General features: G+C 34.3%; 1 protein-coding gene across 7 annotated transcripts in view; it reads right to left on the bottom strand.

Moving 5' to 3' along the window:
- The window catches only part of SPAG16 (sperm associated antigen 16), a 1020255-nt gene that overhangs the window by 233645 nt on the left and 764332 nt on the right, over positions 1-22278 (bottom strand). For all 7 annotated transcript variants that reach the window (XM_070618199.1, XM_070618198.1, XM_070618200.1 and 4 more), the window contains one exon: positions 8071-8197. In XM_070618199.1, coding sequence (XP_070474300.1) covers positions 8071-8197 — 127 coding nt within the window. The remainder of the gene's footprint in view (positions 1-8070; positions 8198-22278) is intronic.

Below are 22278 nucleotides of genomic sequence, written 5' to 3'. Positions count from 1 at the left end.
TAATCTTGATTTTTTATTTTTAAGATTTTCTCTTTTCCTTTTTCTCCCCAAAGCCCCCCAGTACACAGTTGTATATTCTTCCTTGTGGGTCCTTCTAGCTGTGGTATGTGGGATGCCGCCTCAGCGTGGTTTGATGAGCAGTGCCATGTCCACGCCCAGGATTCGAACCAACGAAACACTGGGCTGCCTGCAGCGGAGCGCGCCAACTTAACCACTCGGCCAGGGGGCCAGCCCCTAAATAATCTTTTTTTTTTTAAAGATTTTATTTTTTCCTTTTTCTCCCAAAGCCCCCCAGTACATAGTTGTATATTTCTCGTTGTGGGTTCTTCTAGTTGTGGTATGTGGGACGCTGCCTCAGCGTGGTCTGATGAGCAGTGCCATGTCCGCGCCCAGGATTCGAACCAACGAAACACTGGGACGCCTGCAGCGGAGCGCGTGAACTTAACCACTCGGCGACGGGGCCAGCCCCCTAAATAATCTTGATTTTTATGTCAAATTGTATTTCCCTTTTGGATCAAGGAAAAACAAAATGTTTTGCTTATATTTTGAAAATTTATTTTCAAATTTTAAATAGTACAAAAAGCATTTAAATTTTATTTTAGAATATTATTTTTGTCTCGGGAGACCATGTCTTAATGAACGTGTGGAAATACAGAGTAAAACTTAGGTTGAAAACCGGTTGGCGTAGTACCTAACCCAAACCTCTCATTTTAGAGATGATAAAGTTGAGGTCAACATAGATTAAATGTCCTGCTCAATTTCATGTTACAAATGATACACGAACAACATTCTTATTCTTTAAGAGTCTTGCCTTGTGCTTGATTCAAATGTCCTTTTCTGACTCATGAGGTATCAAAAATTTCTAGATCTTTCTACAAATTCAACCCAGACTCAGATAAGTCATTTGTGAGTACTGGGGATATTAAATCATTATTCTTAAAACCGAAGACAACCCCAAAAGGGAGGTTTCATAGTTTGTGCAATGATGTTGTCGTTAGGTCAAGTATACAACCTTTCAAACGCAATATCTGACAGGAACAAGACTTTGTTACGTGTACGAATTCTACTATATTTTGAAAAAGTCAACAACTTTTATTTATATTAATCTGTCATAATTTATGAAATTCAAATGCATTTCAGTTCTCCGAATTTATGATCCATTATTGGGATGGTAGTCTAAATACTTAACAACTGATATGATATTGCCACCAACCAGTTAGAATGGACAATAGACCACTAGAACAGGCTCATGGCCATGACCCTTTTTACGACTATGAATATTACTCCTGAATTAATATATCTTTGGTCAATACACCTTTAATTAAAATTTTCAAGGTGTCCCCACTATTATTAGCATATTATTTTCCACACTTTTGTCAGATAAACAAAATTACTTCTAAAGCAGGGGATAGCACAACAAAACCAAAGACAAAAAATTGCTTTTTTACAGGTAAAGTATGAAGCCAGTCCCTATGAAAATCCAGAATTTTTTCTTTACAATTTCCGAGAGCTAAAGATTAAATGAAATGCAATTCAGGTTTTCACAGAACTGTAAGAAGGTGTATACTTATTATTATACATCTGTAATTTAAGCTCTCAAAACTCTTCAAAATGGGAGAAATGGAACCAAACTCACAGTGCCATGATGATTAAACAGAAAGCACTTTGCCCAGTTCCTAGAGCATGATATACTTCCTTCCAGGTGTTAGTCACAGACTTGGGTCTCCCAGGGAGATACATAATCTGATTTTCTACAGTTCCTTCAGTTCCTTTCTCCAATATCAGAAAGGCCCATATTCAACCCAAGAAGAAAATGGATTTGCATACACAATAGAGCCACTCAAACAGGAGATGAAATAATGGGATCATAAATAATTGAGCAGGGTCATCTGATCACGTTTTCTCTCTTATATTTTATCCCCTCTCCTTGTGGCTCTCTTTCCCCGGGAATGGATGTGGTGGAATCGGCTTACTGCTGGGGGAAGCAACTTAGGTTGACTCCACTTTGCGCCTTAGAGATAACTAGTTAGCTTGCTTTCTTCTTTTCTTGTTGCAGTGTCTAATCAGGCCAGGACTTAAATAAATGGCAAAAAGAGGAGCCCTGCAGGTACTCACAAAATCCAGCCCTGATAACTCAAACTGAATAATTCATATTGAAATGTGGGGTTGGAGTTCCGGCTCCCATTAGGAGCATACAATTACTTAGGATACCCACTTGTGCATAAGAGACATCAAAAATCTGACAGATAATACGAGAGTCGCTTTTCTTTTTTTCTTCCAGAGACAACTAGTTGACAACTAGTGACAGGATTTTGCGTCTTAGTCACCTTTGAGTCAAACACTGCCAAGTGTTCATTAAAGGGATTATTTCAATATTCATAGCAAATGAATCGTTTCTCCTAACAGATGTCATACAGCAATATGAAACTGAATACTACTATTACAATGAGAGGCAGAATAATATAAAGTTCAAATTTTGGTCTCTGGAATCAGGCTGCCTGGCTTTGAATTCTGACTCCACATTTGATCAGCAGGGTTATTGTCATCAGGCTTGTTTTTAACATCTTTATGTCCCAGTTTCCTCATCTGTAAAAAGGGGACAATAGTAACAATCTCATTGAGCTGTAGTAAAGATTAAATAGGTTTTTACACGAGCCAACTTACATGACTCAAAAGATAATAGTGAAGGGACTAGAACCAGAGGTGGGGCTGATCCTCCTCACTCTGAGGTAATACCCTTCTGGGTACTCTACCTCCGCAAATATTTCTGTAAAGAGCCACATAGTAAATATTTTAGGCTTTGCAGGCCATGTGGTTTCTATGGCAAATACACAACTCTGCTAGTGTAGTGTGAAAGCAGCCTTAGATAATACGTAAATGAATGAGTGTGGCTGTGCACCATTGAAACTACACGTAAATTCAGGTCCAGCTGGCCCATGGGCAGTAGTTTGCCAATCCCTGCTCTGTCCAGTGTGCTTGTGAATTGCAAGGTGGTTCCAGTCTGATTGGTGGGAATGAAAACTATTCCTAGGCTTCTGTGAGCTCTGGGGATTTTTCCCTTTAACTCTTCAGATAGACTTTTCCCTGGCCTTTAGGCTGTGATGTAGGATCCTTACTCACCTAAAGACTGGAGGGGATCTTCTGCAAATTTCCAGAGCTCTCTCTCTACTGCCCTCTCCTGTCTGCAGACTTTAGCTACCTTGGCCCCCTTGTACTGCCCACCGTGTCTCCTCAACTCTGAGAGACTGCCAGGTCTCCCCTTGGTTTCTGTCCATCCCTTAGTTGCAACCTAGAAGTTTTCTCCAGGCACTATCCTGGGGGAGCATAGGGCTTGTCTTCTTCACTTCCCCTCTCTCAGATAGCACTGTCGTTCTTTGCCCAATATTCAGTGCCTGAAAACCAGTGTTACATATAGTTCGTCTGCTTTTTCAGTTGCCTCGGGTGGGAGGGTAAATCTGGTTCCATCTCGGCTGGGAGTAGAAGTCCCAATAGCTTTTCAATATTTCACATACAAGGAAACTGAGTCTCAGAAATGTTAGAAATTTCACCAAGATTAGTCAGCTACTCAGTACTGAAGACAAAATTCAAAACTAGACTTGTAACTCATAAATGAGTGCTTTCTCCATTACACCACACTGCTTCCTTAGAAGGAATTAACCACAATCTGCCTTTTAAATACAAAACAGTAAACTGTAGCATTTGCTAACGGAAACTGATATATTAAATTTGAACTAAAAATTTTGAGGTTATCTTAAGTTTTGAAAAATTTTGGAAGGGTCTGATACTTTACGTATTTTCCCAATGGAGTCTTTTCACTCCCCTTTAGCATTTCTTTTGTGGTTCTGCTTGTAGAACATATTTAGGATTACCTTCAAATGGTGGGAAACCTTGCCCATTTTGATGATCTGGTACAGATAAGCTTTCTACGAGAAACTCCCTATCTGGCTCAAACTTCAGCTCCTGCATTTTCTAGAGCAGTGACTTCTTGGCAAATGTAGTGGAATTACCTTCTACAAAGGAGGGAAAAATATTGCTAAACTACATAAACATGATAAAATGAGAGATGTGGAAAAATGTATGTATAAATTCTCACAGTTCATTTTTATTACTTTCACTATGCAATTCCATTTAGCATTTTCTGAAATAGTAATAAATTTTTGAACGGTAAAACATATGGCATTTGAGTATGCCAAGTGAGAGAGATTATCTAGATAGTGAATATTTGCAAAAATGTGTGGCATTATATTACCAGGAGATTCTATGTTTAATGAGAAAGGAACACTTAGCTCTTTTCAAATACATGAGTTATAAACATATACTAGTATATGTACATATCTATAAACAGATACTCTGTGTCTGTCATAAGCAATGTATTTGCAAATAAAATATTATGTAAATAATACTAAGCCCCATGCAAGTCCTCTTTCAAACGTGCGAAACGCTGATTTCTTACAGTAACAGAAAAGCTAAACTCTAGAGGGTGATTCATACATCTTTAAATCTTTTGATTTTAATTATGTCTGTATATATAATATCATATATAACTTTACTTCTAAGTTAACTATTTAAATTGTTTTTAATATTACATGAAAATGAGGTTTGACCCTTGTTTCTTTTAATAATTATTCGTCAGTGTTTATGCTTTCACTAGAAACCTCTTACACCAGCACACAGCCTTGGGCAACTGTTACTCACGCCCCAATGTGCTCACACATTCTTCTCCTCCTTAAAATGAATGGGATGACTCCTAGGACCCTTTCCAGCTCTGGGATAAAACATGTTAGGTGATGGTACTATGATTTCCTCATCACAGGATATACATTATCACTTTGAAACAGATTAGAACACTGTAAGACAATTATCTCCTCCAACATTTCTATGAGGGAACTGAGTTCAGAGAGATTACACAATTTGCTTAAAGTCTAAAAGGTGGTGAAGATCTAAGGGTCTGAATTGTAGTCTATATTCTTTTTCAAAATCACTGGTTTTTAAGTATCTGTATCAAAGATATATTTTTAAAAATGATACACTATCAGGAATCTCAATTTTACAACTTATAATGTATTATTTTATTAGTAAATATTTACTTCTATAAATTCAAAACGAAAATATTTACTTACAAGGTTAATAAATAATGAGGCAATTTGATATATATATAAAAATTTGAAACCAAATGTTGTGGACAACAGTTTCAACCTTTTAATGACCTTTACTCCAATTTATTTCCATACCGTGTTGGATTTTCAGTGATAAGAAATCCCTTATTTATAAAGGTGTCATTATATATGGAAACAGTTCTTTTTAAACAGCATACCTCAAAATCTCAAGATGCCCTTCAATTAAACTGATCCAGAGAAATGAAATATGATTAGAAATTTTTGTTTCTATGATTTAAAAATCTCTAACAGTGACTCATATTCCTTGTATTAAATAGACCGAAGGCTATCCATACAGTACTTCCACATGTATTATATGATATTACGATGACATTACATGTGTGTTTTCAATGACTTTTCCCCAAATCCAAGGGAATACCTGAGACAGCAGACCATAGCCTGCCTCACACTAGTTAAGATGTGACAAATAATGTCCTCGGTATATATAGCTGCACAATTTAATTATGTCATAGAATTTCAAGGAAACATGATTTGGCACAATGTAACTAATGTGAGTCCCCAATAAATGTTAATTATTGTCAATAGTGTCAATATACTCTTGTTTTTTAGGAAAATGATTTTATCACATATGCCTGTATTGGCTTGTCACTGGGAATAAAGCATATCAAATGAATATGTATTTTCAGCGTATTAAGTCAGATTTTGATTATATCCTCACAGTCCAAATATTTTCATGATATAATTTAGTTATACTTTTCTCTTAAATGATCTTTTCCTGGATAAGTGCAGATTAGAAGAGATCTTTGTGTCCCTGTCCTCATTTCAATTTTGTGTTGTTCTTGACTTCACTCTTCTTTACTCTCTTGAGATGAACATAATTTCTGAGCATCTTACTTTGTGATTTCACCTCTCTGCTCAGATCCTTATTGGACCTTGCGTTTGCTCTCCCTGGTTCCTTCGACTTTTGATAGATTTCAACCTCTTTAAACGACAAGTCACTGAAGACTTCTGAGCAGAAGCACACATTTCTCATTATTCAATGAGAAAAATGCTTATGACATTAATTTCTCAAACACACAGAATTAAAATTAATTATAGTATATTCCCTCAAGAAATGGTCAAAAGGATAGGAAGGTCAGGTTGAAATTGTATTCCCTCAAACTGATGAAGTGTTTTCATTAACAGGGTCCCTAGTTTACACTCTTTGTCTCTTGTGTTTCTCATTGTTCCACTCACGATTCTTGTGCTTCTCTTAATATTAGTGTATTGCCAGACAGTAGCAGTCATGGAGAGAAAAAAATAAGTTTGTCGTACCAAGGACTTTAAGATGATATTGACACGTATGACAGTAAGATAGGTACTGATATTTATTTAAAATCAGGTTTACCTGTCTGTGCATAGAAAAGAACTTTTGGGCTGGATGACACAGGCAGTAAAAGGCAAGTGGCAACATATTTAATAGGGACAGTATAATATATATTAGTAGTTGTACAGCATTTCAAGACACCCTTTAACTTCTGTTATTAGAAAGTACAGCCAAAATTTTGAAATTTCAGAGTTCAAAGTTCACGGAGATGAATATTTGGATGCTAGCTCAAGATAATAAAAAGGGACTTTAGGATGTGAAAATGCTCATGAAAACCAAGTTAAAGCTCCTTTAGAACTATGATGTCAATGCAGATTCTGTATATCAGAAAGTATAAATTGAAATATTAATAGACTTTCACATTGTAAAATGAAAAATTCTCATAATTGGGATCTTTTATTCTGTACAGTGTTTTTTTGTTTGTTTGTTTGTTTCAGTCTTTCTTTTTGAATTCTGACAGACCATACATGTTTTAATACCAAGAACATTATTGAAAACATTTTTAAAGAAGCCATCGCTATTAGTGTGATTCATATACCAGTCTGTAATGGGAACACAACTTAAAGATTGTTAATTAGACGAACTTGCTGTATTCTACATTTCAGATGTGTGATGGCAATATCATGAAACCAGTCCCACAAAACACACAATTATCTTATAGCTCTGGTATATTCATTCCTTCTGCGCTACAGAATTAATATCAAGTATTTTAAAATGAACTGTTATCATTTTCTTTATATATATATTCCATTTTTATTTCTTTATTCACAATTGTCATCTCTACAACTTTCATCTACCACAAATAAATCTCAAAAATTTTAAAAATTCTCAAAACTTAAAAAAGTTTAAAACCTTTATCACACTAGCAAAGGAAAGTTATGTTATCCAATAAGAGATATATATTCTTTATTTAGCAAAGGCTATCATTAAAGATACAGATGTAACTATAATTTTAACATTTTAAATGGACAGTTGGAATTGTGTGTGTTAAACATGATCAGCAAAGATAAAATATTTTATCTGATTGATAATGTTTACATTATTGCAAAAAAATGCTAATCACAATCAAATAATATCATTACAGAATGAAGATCATGTAATTGCAACAAGATGAATATATATTTCAAATTAATTGCAAAACCTAGAGAACATGAGGTAATTTATTAAATTATTATGACTAAAATATTTCATCAAAATGTTTCAATTTCATTTTTGCTAAAATTTTGTTCTACTCTACTCTCAATCATTTTGCCTTCAAAAAATCCAATTTACTTACCTTGGATGGTGATTCTAAGGGACATAAACTCTAAATTTTGCACACCACAGCCAGCAACTTGTGTTATCTATGTTAACACACACTTATTTCCTCTATTATTCCTTCCTTTACATATATGATAAATATAATGCTTCCAAGATATGATATAAAATATGAGAAAATATAACAATGTAATATATTCTGATGCAATATTAAGAACAGAAATTTACATAGGAGGAAACACCAAGAAACTAAAGTAGAAATAGAAAATAGTTTCAGAACAAATGTAAAGTTGTTAGCTTGGTCAGAAACATTAAACAAAAAGATCCTACCTGATGGATCAAAGTTCACCTCATTGCCAGGACTCGGACCTACATCAATGGACACAATCGGTAAGAGCTTCCGGAAGTCCCATAGTTTTGTAACTCCGCAGGCATCGCAGGATGCTATTATGTGACCCTTTAAAGTATTAAAAAAAACAGAGATGTATGTACATACATATATTGCATATATACGAATATATATGGTAACTCACAGACAAAAAAGATTTATGTTACAATTTTCTTAAATCCACAAGATTCCACTCCTTTAAAATAAAAAGTATTCATTATACTATTGTCTTGGACACAAAATTGTTATAAAATGATAATTTAAATATATAAAATCCTATAGTAAATTTTGAAAGATGATTTTTCAGGTAATCATTTTGATTCTTTTAATCATATGAGAAGATGTAATAAAAATATACACCCCCATGTAATTTGTCTGTATATACATGTCACATATCATACATATGAGATATGTGATCTACACATAAAAACTATCTATACACATGAAAATATTGCACTGAAAGTGCACCTCACTTTGTATGCCTGTAATGAGTTAGTATTGATAATTTATACCTCAGATAGAGTGAAAATAAAAACAGAGGTAGGAAAACAAATGGACACACGGAAAGAAGAGATTTTGTCATAGAAGTAGAATGCCCGGGGCCAGGTGAAATTGATGTCAAGGAAGCAATGCCTCTTGTGTTCTGTTAGACAAAATTATTAGAAATAATGGGGGCTATTTTGGTAACATGTAGGGGATAAGGAAGCAGGTAGTTGGGTAAAGGGGTTGGAAAACAAAAGGAAGAGTGGATGGATTCCAGTGATATGGGAACAGGGCGCATGTTTTCCCAGTGTGGCAGTAGCAGCCGGGGAGCATCAGTTCAGAGCTCACGGTCTGTCTACACTTCTCCTGCTGGACTCTCAGGAGACGTTTATTGAGCATCCACTTCACTCCAGAGACCAGGAGACAGTGTGAGTAAAAGGGATTTCCACTGTCCAGCAACACGTAATCTATACTCATTCCCATCATTCTGTCATTTAATTTCTGTGTCTGCTTACCAATTGAATATGAGTATTGACCACATCAGGCCCATATATAATGTTTATGATAAGTCATTATACTGTCTCCAATTAGATATACAGTTTCCCTTTCAGCTCAGCTTAATTCCTTTTACTGCCAAGTCAAAGATCATCCTCCCATTTCTTCCTAAAAATTCTAAAATGTTGAAGATAACTTGATTATTGTACAATTTTCCTTCTTCTCATTTTGAACTGGCTCACACAATTTTTTCTCATTTACCCCTTGATTTATATCCTTTCTATAAAAAAATGTGCATCTTGCATTACATTCCAAGTGGACTGTGTTTTTCCCTAAATACACCAATAATGCAACAAATGCCATTCGTTCTAAAATTCAGTGACTGTTGTCACTGGCAGCGCAATACAACCCCTTTACCCCCAATCTAATAAACAGGATGTTTAATCTTTTTTATTACTTAAAAGGAACATGAAGAACCTGGAATGCTTTCAAATACGTAAACATGTAAGAATTGTGAAGAATTAGTGAATTTAATTTTGAGAAAAGAATAATTCTCAGGATTAGGAGGGATATTAAAGTTAGAAATTAGAAAGAATTCTCTCCAGATATAAGGCTTTCAAACATCTTTCAGAAGTCACAAAATGGGATCTTTTTCAATTTTGAGAAAAGAATAGATAAATTTTAATCACAATTTAATTTGGATGCACTTCTCATCAAAGGAGGATAATGGACCTGATGTACTATTCTTGTCTGGATTCTATGAACTAAAGACAACTTTAAAGCATGCTTTTCACCACTGAATAAAATTTGAGGAAATACACTAAAAGGATAAAATACTTTCATAATTTTGGGGAGGTGAAAATGAATATTTAAATAGTTCTAGTATTTTTACATTTAACTTTTACTGCTATCAAATGACCAATGTATAACAGTTTGATAAGATTAAAATAATAGACAATACTTACTCAATGCTTTTAATGAGCCAAGAATTGTGCTAAATTATTTATTAATAAATAGTATATACTATTTTAAATAATTTTAAATACCTAACATCGTTTAGCCAGATTTTTCTATCTCCTAAGAAACTTAGAAGCCATGACAAAGTCTGCATTATGGTAAAACAAATATAATAACTTATTAAGTGGTAGAAATAAGTTTGTGTTCACATCTGATAACTGAGAGATAGTTAGTAGTGGAAGAATGATGTAGCTACACTTCCAGTTATCCAGCAAGGCAGAACGCAGTGTCTACAGGAGTGCCTGGAGCTCAAAAAATATTTATTACACCAGTAGAAGATGCATGCCTCACTGGAGCTTACCGAGAAGTTTTACTTCAGCCCAAGTTCTCCCACAGCAGTCTTAAGGTAAATGTTAGTTCTAACACTGGTGTTTCTGAGTAACTGTGTTAAAGGGAAGAGATAAAAGGTGCAGAGAATCCAGAATCAAAAACTTTGAATGTCCTCAAGCCCCTGTATCTCTCCTCCCATCTCAGGTGAACTGGACGGCCGTCTGCCAGTCTCTTTCCACAGAAGAAGAAGATACTAAACTTCTCTTAATCCAAACTGCAGAGTCTGAGTTTTGAGGGATGTGAGAATGGAGAGGTGTGGGAAAGGGATTAGCTGACAACCTGGGGGAAAAAGCAAATATTTTTATCTAGTACTTATGTCAGTAAGAAAACAGAGAGTAGGTATAGTTGGGCACTTAAACTAAGAAAGATAGATTTCAAAGAAAATGTTTTTTAGAGAGAGACGGAGTTATGTGGCAATCTTAAAAATAAGTAAACACTCAAGAGTTTGGGGAATCTCTCTAAAATGTAATTCTGGTTATGTCCATTGGTACCAGTGCTGATACCAAGGAGGGGAATGTAGTTGTGTAGAAAACTGTCACAGAAGTTCAAATTCACATAAGTGACTGTTTTTTGAGACACTGAATCCTCAGCACTTGGCATAGCTCCCGCAACATTTTTGACATTTGACGTTGAATAAATCATTGAACAAATGAATATAAGGGGAATAGAGAGCAATCAATGTCTACAGTATGTGATTTAAAAGGATTTTTTTCCAAATATAGAACTGTTAAATGAACTGCAGCTCAGAAAGAAATGTTTTTGTGATCACAGACGCAAATAGTTAAATAAAGTAAGTGGTATTTAGCCAAGTGGAGAAAGGGTACAGTGGAGATGAAAACGAATAGTCATGACTCCTGACTGCCTCTGTTAATCCTTCCTACTCCCAGTTTAAAGATCCTGTAGTGAGAAAACAGTATAGATGAAGGTAATTACAAGTTAGAGGACCGCAACATAAAATCAAACTGGCTTCACCTAGGCTGCTAGGAATATACTGGAGAAATATGTAGCAGTACGTATCAAGACTCATAGAAGTGTTATACTTTTGAAACTGAAATTGCTACTTTTGAAATTTATTATAAAATTAGAAAAAAGTTTTAATCAAGATTAAAGTAGAACTATTTAAAATAAAAAATGGAAACAGGTGAGATTTGTAATAATCTAATACGGAAGAAATAAACCTTGTGCCATTGTGGATCCAGAAAACTCCCAGAGGCACCTTTCATGCCAGCTTGATACCAACAGCACAGGGAGACAAGCGGACCGAACCGCCACCTCTCTGCACAGAGCTTCCAAGCATACTGACATATTGTAATAAGGAAAGGAGAAAATTAGGATGCTAAGGAGGTCATTTATAATTTAAATGAACAAGTAAAATACTATCTTCATAAGCCAATAGTATTCTTTAATATAAACATATTTTATGGCTTTATTTAATTTTCAAAAACAGATTTTACAAGCTTGGACATTACTATAAGTTTAGGGTTAAGAGGCAATATTTCTGGCAGGGTAAAAAATGTCATATAGTAATAAAATATTTTATACAAGAGTCCTTATGTCTTTATATTGCATGTCAGGAAGAAATACAGAGGGCCTTAATTTATGATGAAAAACAGGTCCAACGTGATTGTACCCTGACCCTTCATCCTGATGAATCAGCTAAGTAGTTTCTTGGTTCAACTCACTAGGCAATATATATATATACCTTTATTTTCCCATCTTCTTTTGGAAAGTCAATTTACAGAACAACATCTAAGTAAGCAAAATATTTTTTGGTCCATGACGTTACTTCTTCCTGCAAAGGATCTTCAAGCCTGAATAACAGGATATATACAATGTTCTCTTAAAGAATTATACAGCATAATAAAAAGTTAAATGAATGATTATATATCAACTATGCACACATGAGAATGTTGTAAACTCTGTAAATGCAGGTGCTTTGGCTTAGCAGTGCATTCCTGTGACCTTGAATAGCACATAGTAAATCTTCAATAGATAATTACAGTATGAATGAATAAATATCCTAAATGAATTATTATGAAGCCATAAAACTAACAGTTACAGAAACAATGTAAAACATGGAAAAATTTATGCTAAACTGTGGTTATGCTGATTAAAAGTATATAATACATATGTAGAATGATTGAATGGGGAGATATGTTTATAAAAACCTGCCCTGTATTTTGTTTTGGGACTTTTTTTTTTTTAAAGATTTTATTTTTTTCCTTTTTCTCCCCAAAGCCCCCCGGTACATAGTTATAAGTTCTTCGTTGTGGGTCCTTCTAGTTGTGGCATGTGGGACGCTGCCTCAGCGTGGTCTGATTCGAACCAACGAAACACTGGGCCGCCTGCAGCGGAGCGCGCAAACTTAACCACTGGGCCACGGGGCCAGCCCCTGTTTTGGGACTTTTTTTAGGGCAATTTTAGGTTCACAGCAAAATTGAGGGGAAGATACAGAGATTTTCCACTTACCTCCTGCCCTGCCCCCCCCCATACACAGTCCCCCTCATTTACAACTTCCCCCACCACAGTGGTACATTTATTATGATTGATGAACCTACATTGACACATCATAATCACCTGAAGTCCATAGTTTACATTATGGTTCATTCTTGGTGTTGTACATTCTATGGGTTTAGATAAATATACAGTGTCATGTATCCATTACTGTGGTATAAGATAGAGTATTTTCACTGCCCCAAACGTCCTCTGTGCTCATCCATTCCCCACCCCCCCAAACCAACCCTTGGTAATCACCGATGTTTTTACTGTCTCGATAATTTTGCTTTTTCCAGAATGCCATATAGTTTGAATCATACATATGTAGTATTTTCAGATTGGCTTCTTTCATTTAGTAATATGCATTTAAGTTTCCTCCACGTCTTTTCATGATTTAATAGCTCATTTCTTTTTAGAGCTGAATAAGATTCCATTGTCTGGATGTTCCACAGTTTACTCATCTATTCATCTACTGAAGGACATCTTAGTTGCTTCCAAGATTTGGCAATTATGAATAAAGCTGCTATAAACATTTGTGTGCAGGTTTTTGTGCAGACATAAGTTTTTAATTCCTTTGGGTAAATACCAAGGAACATGATTGTTAGATGGTATGGTAAGAGCATGTTTAGTTTTGTAAGAAACTGCCAAAATATCTTGCAAAGTGACTGTACCATTTGGCATTCCCTCCAGCATAGATTGAAAGTTCCTGTTGCTCCACACCCGCACCAGCGTTTGTTGTTGTCAGTGTTCCAGATTTTGGACTTTGGAATTGCTACGTAGTGGTATCTCATTGTTGTTTTAATTTTCATTTCCCTCATGACATGAGATGTGGAGCATCTTTTCATATGGTTATTTGCCATCTGTATATCTTCCTCTGTGAGGGGTCTTTTGACTCATTTTTTAATTGAGTTGTTTGTTTTCTTATTGCTGAGTTTTTAGGTTTTTGCATATTTTGGATAACAGTCCTCTATCTAATGTGCGTTTTGCAAATATTTTCTCCTAGGCTGTGGCTCATTTTCTCATTCTCCTGACACTGTATTCCTAGAGTAGAAAGTTTTAATTTTAATGAAATTTAGCTCATCAATTAATTCTTTCATGGATTGTGTCTTTGGTGTCATATCTAAAAAGTCATTGCCATACACTAGGTCATCTCAGTTTTCTCCTATGTTATCTTATAGGAGTTTTCTACTCCTACATTTAAGTCTGTGATCCATTTTGAGTTAATTTTTGTGAAGAATATAATGTCTTTCTCTAGATTAATTTTTTCGCATGTGGATGTCCAGTTGTTCCAGCACCATTTTTTCGAAAGACTGTCTTTGCTCCATTGTTTTGCCTTTGCTCCGTTGCCAAAAATCATGTATTTGTGAGGGTCTATTTCTGGGCTCTCTATTCTGTTCCATTGATCTATTTGTCTATTCTTTCACCAACACACTGTCTTGATTACTGTAGCTTTATAGTAAGTACTGACCAGCCTTGGTGGTCTAGTGGTTGAAATTCAGCACTCTCACCACCATGGCCCAGGTTTATTTCCTGGTCATGGAACCGCACCACCATCTGTCAGCTGTCACACTCTGGTGGCTGTGTATTGCTGTGATGCTGAAAGCTGTGACAGGGGTATTTCAAATACCAGCAAAGTCACCTATGGTGGACAGGTTTCAGCAGAGCTTCCAGACTATGACAGACTAGGAAGAAAGAACTTGTCATACACTTCTGAAAAAATGGCCATGAAAACTCTGTGAATGGCAGTGAAGTGTTGCCTGATATTGCACCAGAAGGTGAGAGGATGGTGCAAAAAGATTGCGGAGGGTTCCACTCTGCTGTACACAGGGTCACTAGGAGTTGGAATCTACTCAACAGCACCAACAACAAAATAGTAAGTATTGAAGTCAGGTAGTGTCAGTCCTCAAACACTGACTTTGTTCTTCTTCAATATTGTATTGGCTATTCTGGGACTTTTGCCTCTCCATATAAACTTTAGAATCAGTTTATTGATATCCACAAAATACCTGGCCTGGATTTTGATTGGGATTGTATTGAACCTGTAGATCAATTTGAGAAGAACTGACAGCTTTACAATATTGAGTCTTTCTATCCATGAACATGGAGTCTCTCTCCATTAATTTAGTTTTTCTTTGATTTCATTTATAATAGTTTTATAGTTTTCCTCATATAGATGTTGTACATATTTTGTTAGACATACCTAAGTATTTCATTTTTAGGGGTGCAAATGTAAATGGTATTAATTTTAAATTTCAAATTTCACTTTTTCCTTCTGCTGTATAGGAAAGTAATTGACTTTTGTATTAACCTTGTATCTTGCAACCTTGCTATAATCATTTATTAGTTCCAGGAGGTTTTTTTTTCATCAGTTCTTAGACAGTCATATTATCTGTGAACAAAGATAGTTTTATTTTTTCCTTCTTAATCTGTATAACCTTATTTCCTTTTCTTGTCTTATTGCGTTATCTAAAAATTCCAGTACAGTGTTATAAAGGAGTGGTGAGAGGGAACATGCTTACCTTGTACCTGATCTTAGTGGGAAAGCTTCCAGTTTCTCACCATTAAGAATGGCATTAGCTGTAGGTTTCTTTTTAAATATTCTTTATCAAGTTGAGTAATTTCCTCTATATTGCTAATCTACTGAGAATTTTTATCATGCATGGGTGTTATTTTCTGCATCTATAGATATGATCATGTGATTTTTCTTCTTTAGCCTATCAATATGATGGATCACATTATTTGATTTTTGAATGTTGAACCAGCCTTGCACACCTGGGTCATGGTGTATACTTCTTTTTTGTCGTAATGTATACTTCTTTTTATACATTATTGGATTCAATTTACTAATATTTTGTTGAGAATTTTTGCATCTACATGAAGAGAGATATTGGTCTGTAGTTTTCTTTTCTTGTAATGTCTTTGTTGGGTTTTGGTGATAGGGTAATGCTGACTTCATAGAATGAGTTAAGACATTGTTGCTATTCTCTGAAAGAGATTGTAGAGAACTGGTATAATTTCTTCCTATGGTTCTGTCTGTGGTTTTTAGAATTCACCAGTGAACCCTTCTGGGCCTGGTGCTTTTTGTTTTAGAAGGGTATTAATTATTGATTCAATTTCTTTAATAGGTAGAGACCTACTTAGATTTCTATTTCTTGTGTGAGTTTTGGCAAATTATGTCTTTCAAGGAATGGGGCCATCTCATCTAGGTTATCAAATTTGCTTTCAAGGCAGATCTGCTGGAAACAAATTCCCTCAATTTTTTTTTATCTGAGAAAGTCTATTTCTCTTTTACTTTTGAGGATAATTGTACAGCGAACAGACTTTGAGGTTGGCGTTTTTTTTCTCTCAAAACTATAAATATTTTACTCCACTTTCTTCTTCCTTTCATGGTTTCTGAGGAGATGTCAGATGTAATTCTTTGTTCCTCCATATTTGTGGGGTATTTTTCCTCTGTCTTCTTTCAGGATTTTTTTTCTTTATCTTTGATATTCTGTAGTTTGAAAATGATATGCATAGGTCGATTTCTCTCTTGTGTTTTTTTGGCAATTTATCCTGCTTGGTATTTTCTGTGTTTCCTGTGGTTTGGTGTGTGACATTAAATTGAGGAAATTCTCACTCATTATAGTTTCAGGTATTTCTTCTGTTCCTTTCTCTCTTCCTTATCTTTCTTCCCATCACATGTGTGTTTCACTTTTTATAGTTGTCTCAAAGTCCTTGGATATTTTGTTCCTTGTTTTCAGTCTTTGTTCTCTGTTTTGTTTTTTGAAGATTTTATCAATACATCCTCCATCTCAGAGATTCTTTCCTCAGCTGTGTCCAGTCTACTAATAAGCCCATCAAAAGCATTCTTCATCTCTGTTACATTGCTTTTATCTCTAGTATTTCTTTTTGCTTCTATCTAAAATATTCATCTCTCTGTTAACATTGCCCATCCATTTTTATCATGCTGTCTACTTTATCCATTACAGCCCTTAGCATATTAATCACAGTTGTTTTAATTTCCCAGTCTGATAATTCCAACATTCCTGCCATGTCTGGTTCCGACTCTTGCTCTGTCACTTCAAATTGTGTTCTTTGCCTTTTGGTACATCTTGTAATTTTTTCTTGATAGCTGGATATGATGTACTGGGTAAAAGGAACTGCAGTAAATAGGCCTTTAGTAATATGGCTGTGAAGTGTGGGATGGGGGAAGTGTTCTAAAGTTTTATAAGTAGGTCTTAGTCTTTTAGTGAGTGAGCATCTGGACCATGCACTTTACAAATGTTTCTCAGTATTTTCTACCTTCCTAGGTGTAACAGGTTGGCTAGAGCGGTAACTTAAGTACTAAGTGTACAACTTAGGGAGTTGGCTATTTCCCTTCTCCCACATGGAAGCTTGAGGCAGCTGTAGTTGTGTATTTCCCTTCTCCCAGGTCAGTTAGGCTCTGATAATACCCAAGCAGATTAGGCTCTGCATATATTTTTTATAATGAGTAATAATGAGTAACTTGTTTGGAAAATCCTTTAATATTTTATATGTAAAAAATAACTGGAAGCAACTAAATTATTCAAAAAAACAGTTATATATTATTCAGACTTAATTGCCAAATATATTACTTTTTATTTCATGACACTTTAAAAATAAATACAGGAGAATCATAATACCTTATAGTTTATCTTATAGTATACCCATAAATAATATCACAGTTGATTCTCACCATTACATGCTGAGTCAAAAATTAATCTTATCTCACAATATGAAACTAAATAAATTTTAGAGGAATTAAATAATTTATTGATGGACTTCTGGTCGAGATAGTCTAGAGTTACAAAATGAGACAATGAAAAAATAATAGCAGTTAACACTACCTGGGTAATTACTATATGCCACTCAGGGTTCCAAGCATTTGTGTGTATATATATATATATATGTACAAATATCAAGTAATCCTAAATAACAAAATTAAACAAAAATACTGTGGAATAGGTTACATTTATCACTTCCATTTTATGGATGAGGAAATTGAATGACAGGAAACTTAAATAACTTTCCCATGACCCATGCAGTTAAATGAGGAAGAGCCAGGATTTGAGTGTATTTGGCTCCAGGATCTGTGTTAACCACTAAGTCTCAAAGTCAAAGTTGGGTTAAAAAATTATTTTTAAAAGTATACGGTCTCCAAGAATTTTATGAAAGAACAATAGGAAGAATACTTGTTATAGAAAAAAAACCAAACAAAAACACAAACACAAAGTACAGAATAGGGATGAAACTGCAGACCTCAGACCTCAGCTCCAGGTTTAGAAGCAGGTTCTAGTTACTCAGGTTCTGTAGGGTAGCAGACACTAAAAGCACTTTGTGTCAGATGGGATATAAAAGTCAACCTATTGTTAAAACCATGGATAGTGTAAGTTTTCCTGAAAATATGAAACTGACAAAAGTTGCTGGCTAATGCTGTTAGAAGCTACAATTTATATGAAGTTCTATTTTTAAGGAATCTGAAGTTTATACACAGTCTCATAACCTGGACCTGAAACAAGTAACAGACTTCGGTGTCTGGATCTGTGGTTTTCAGTACCAGAAGGCAGGATTCCTGAATCATAAATGTAGCACTAATCCTGAGATACACTGGGGCTATTGACCTGGGAGACCTGGGACAAAGGAAATAGCAACAATACTGAAAGCTATGGGGAAGTAAGCACAAATAGAGAACAAGATAGACAAAGGAAGAGAAAAGAGAGAACCATTCCTCATACACTACACAAAAGAAGCTACAAAAATTTTTCCATAACATATAGGGAGATCTAAAGATAATAAAGATAGTCAATAATTGGATGATGAAATTAATCTGTGCACATTAAAATTACAGAAAGACTGAAAAGGATTTTAAAATAAGTATGTCTCAAGATTTTAATGAAGAGCTAATACTCGTTTATAAAAAAGAAATAAAACAAAAACAGTCTAAAGTCATCTGAGAAAAACCAAGAGAACTGAAATGTTAGACATTAAAGAAAAAAGGCTCAGTAGATAGGATGTATTTTAGACTAGACAAAGTTGAAAAGAGAGTTAGTGAATTGGAAGATTCCACTGGGAAATCCCAGCTAAACTACAGATGTAGAGATAAAAGAATGAAAGCATGCAGACCGTTAAGAGACATGGGGGTGTATGGAGCTGGTTATTCCAATATGTGTCTAATAAGTATTACAAAAGAAAAGAATAGATAGACAGGCAGAAAAGCAGTATTTCAAGGTGTAATGGCTGAAACTTTTCCAGAATCAGAAAAAGACATATAATATAATAATAGTGCAGTTCAAGTATTGAGCATGATGTATAAAAATAAAATCACACCTAGACACAATGTAATGAAAAGTATGGACTATTACGGATGAAAAAAATGTATCTACATTACAAAAATTATAGATTATCTATAAAAGAATGACAATTATATTGATAACAAAAACAGATGTTAGAACCACTGGAATAATGTCAACCTAATAATGTTCAACCTAAATTTGTTTACTTAGCTGAATATGACTCTGGAGTAAATGTATTTTCAGACATTCTGATTTAAAAAGTTTAAATCTAAATACCTTATGAAGAAAACTATTAATAATTATATTTTACCACAACTATTAATAGTTGTATTGTCAGAAGATATAATGGTGAGAATAGGTATTGGCCATAAAAGAGAAAATGCCCAAACCAAATCCTAACTCTAACCCCAGTCTAACTTTAAGCTTATTCTTAATTTAAAAAAAACAACAAAATAAGTTAAAAAGAAGTAAGAAAAAAATTAATGGAAAACACAGTAAGTTGTGACAGCAATAACTCCCAGTGTATAAATAATCACACATACACACAAACACACAAATGGGATATGCTTAGTGCTTAAAAGTAAGAGACAACTAAAATGATTTAAAAAATAAAGAATATAACTATGTGCAACTTACAAGACAAACATTATAAACAAACAACAGTAATAACAAAAATAAATAAAATACTCAGAGTGAAAATAAAGGAATTGAATTACTAAATATTAAATTAATAACAAGCTAGTAGAGTAGTATCAATGTCAGAAAGAAAGAAATTTAAGTGAAAAAAGTCATTACTAGAGCTAATTGCTGGAGAATAACAGAAGGAATATTCTAACAAGATATAACAGTCAGAAATTTTTATGTAACTAAAAATAAAGTCTGAAAATATAAAACAAAATTTGCATAACTATAAAGATAAATTATAATTTTCCCAAATGAGGCAAGATTTTAATACATGTTTATGTATCACAGATCATACAAAGCAAGCAAAATTTAAACCAAAAAAAGCTCGATCTAAAGCAGAAATCAATATTTGTCCAATACATAATATATAATATCATCAAATGTATGTGAAATATTTATAAAAATGCACATAATAAGCCACAAAATAAGTCTCAAGAAATGTCAAAGAAGAAATGTCATAAGCTCACATTCTTTCACAATGGTGCAATTAAATTAAAAACTAAAAATTACACTAAAGTTTAAAAAAAAGTTTGGAAGCTGAAAGAAAAATATCACAACATAAATGATAAGTTTAGAATTAATTCAAATGAAGGAATTCATATATTTGTTGACTGAAGCTGAAGTCATCATTACTGGAAATTCCTGGTTTTATGTGCGTTTTATTTAAGATATAAAAGAAATATGTTAAAAACCCAACTGAAGATGTTATTCTTTACTAGAGAGGAAATTAAAAAGGTAGAAAGAAATAATTAAAATATGATGGAAATTTGTATAGATAACAAAATTAAGACTATTAAAATAATAAATAAAAAGATCAACAAAATCAAAAGCTGGTCTTTGAAAAGAATACGCAGACAGACAAATTGAAGATTTGTCAAAAATAAGAAAAAATAAACAGTGACAAAATAGTGACAAAGAAAAAAGTCAGAATTAAACAATATTGTGAAGTGAAGGAGGGACAATTAAAAATATGGTAGAGATTAAAGAAACCACACGAAAATTCTATGAAGGACTTGATGCTAATTGTGAATTCTTCAGCAGAACGGAGTTTTCAGGACAATATAAATTTTAAAATTAACTATATGAACTTTGAAAAAACTGCCATAAATATCATGAACTATAAAAAATTAAGAGGAAAAACACTAAACCAATATAAAAATTGCTCTTCAAGTGAGCCGTAGACAGAAGAAAAGACTAGAACATGATTGAAAACCTTTTTACCAACTCCAGTAATATAGTTGAGTTAAGCAAGTTAAAACGTTAATGTTATCTATGGAGTAGATCAAGTTAGCTTGACTCTCCTGCCAACGCTGCTCTAGTGGCCATGTTTTGTGATATTTAAAGAACTGCCTCTTATCCCCTACACTGTAGCTGATCTCCTCATGGAAACCTATCTCCATGGACAGAGGAGATGTTAAGCCATGGGTGTCTGGCTCAAATAGAAACAATAAGAATACTTCCCTATATTTTTCAAAACTAATATTGGGAGAGATAAGCTCTTTCCTCTTTGATTAAAAGGTGTCAAAAGGCATGTAATTTAGGGGCCAGCCCATGGTCCAGTGGTTGAATTTGCACGCACTGCTTTGCCAGCCCAGGGTTTCGCCGGTTCGGATCCTGGGCACGGACATGGTGCCACTCATCTGGCCATGCTGGGACAGCATCCTGCATGCCACAACTAGAACTAGAACGACCCACAACTAAAAACATATACAACTATGTAGTGGGGGGCTTTGGGTAGATAAAGGAAAAATAAAATTTAAAAGAAGAGGCATGTAATTTACGTAAACATATGTAATCTTAGTTCTAATGTCCAGGTCCAGCACAGTGAAGAAATTAATAAGATTAAGAATATTCAGGAAGTCTGGGGGCATTTGAATCTTGGCTCCAGCCAAATCTAAATGACAGATGCCACCTGCTCTGTCTGAAGTTCATTTTTGTGAGCCAATGAACATCCTAATTTTACTTAAGTTAGTTTAAGTTTGGCTTTTTTACTTAAAACCTGTCCTACTATCTTTTTTTCTATCAAATTAGGATATTTTTTAATAACGATATTGATATTGACAAGGGAACAAAAAACAAATAGACTTGCATTTCTGGTGGGCACACAAAGTAAAAGCTAAAATTAACAGTTTTTATTGCCATGAAATATGCTCAATACTATTCATAGTATTATTTCATTATATACAATAATCTCATTTTACAGATGAGGAAAATAACATTTTAAAAGCTCAAATGACTTTCCTGAAATTACCTAGGTATAATGATTTACAGCGAGGATTGAAACATAGGTCATAGACTTCAGAGCCTGAGATCTTGACCAATATATTACATTCTATTTCTTGAAAATAATAC

Source organism: Equus przewalskii, chromosome 5, assembly GCF_037783145.1.
Source record: "Equus przewalskii isolate Varuska chromosome 5, EquPr2, whole genome shotgun sequence".
NCBI classification, from domain to species: Eukaryota; Metazoa; Chordata; class Mammalia; order Perissodactyla; family Equidae; genus Equus; species Equus przewalskii.
The sequence above is the reverse complement of the archived record's forward strand: the minus strand, read 5'-3'. Positions and strand labels throughout refer to the sequence as shown.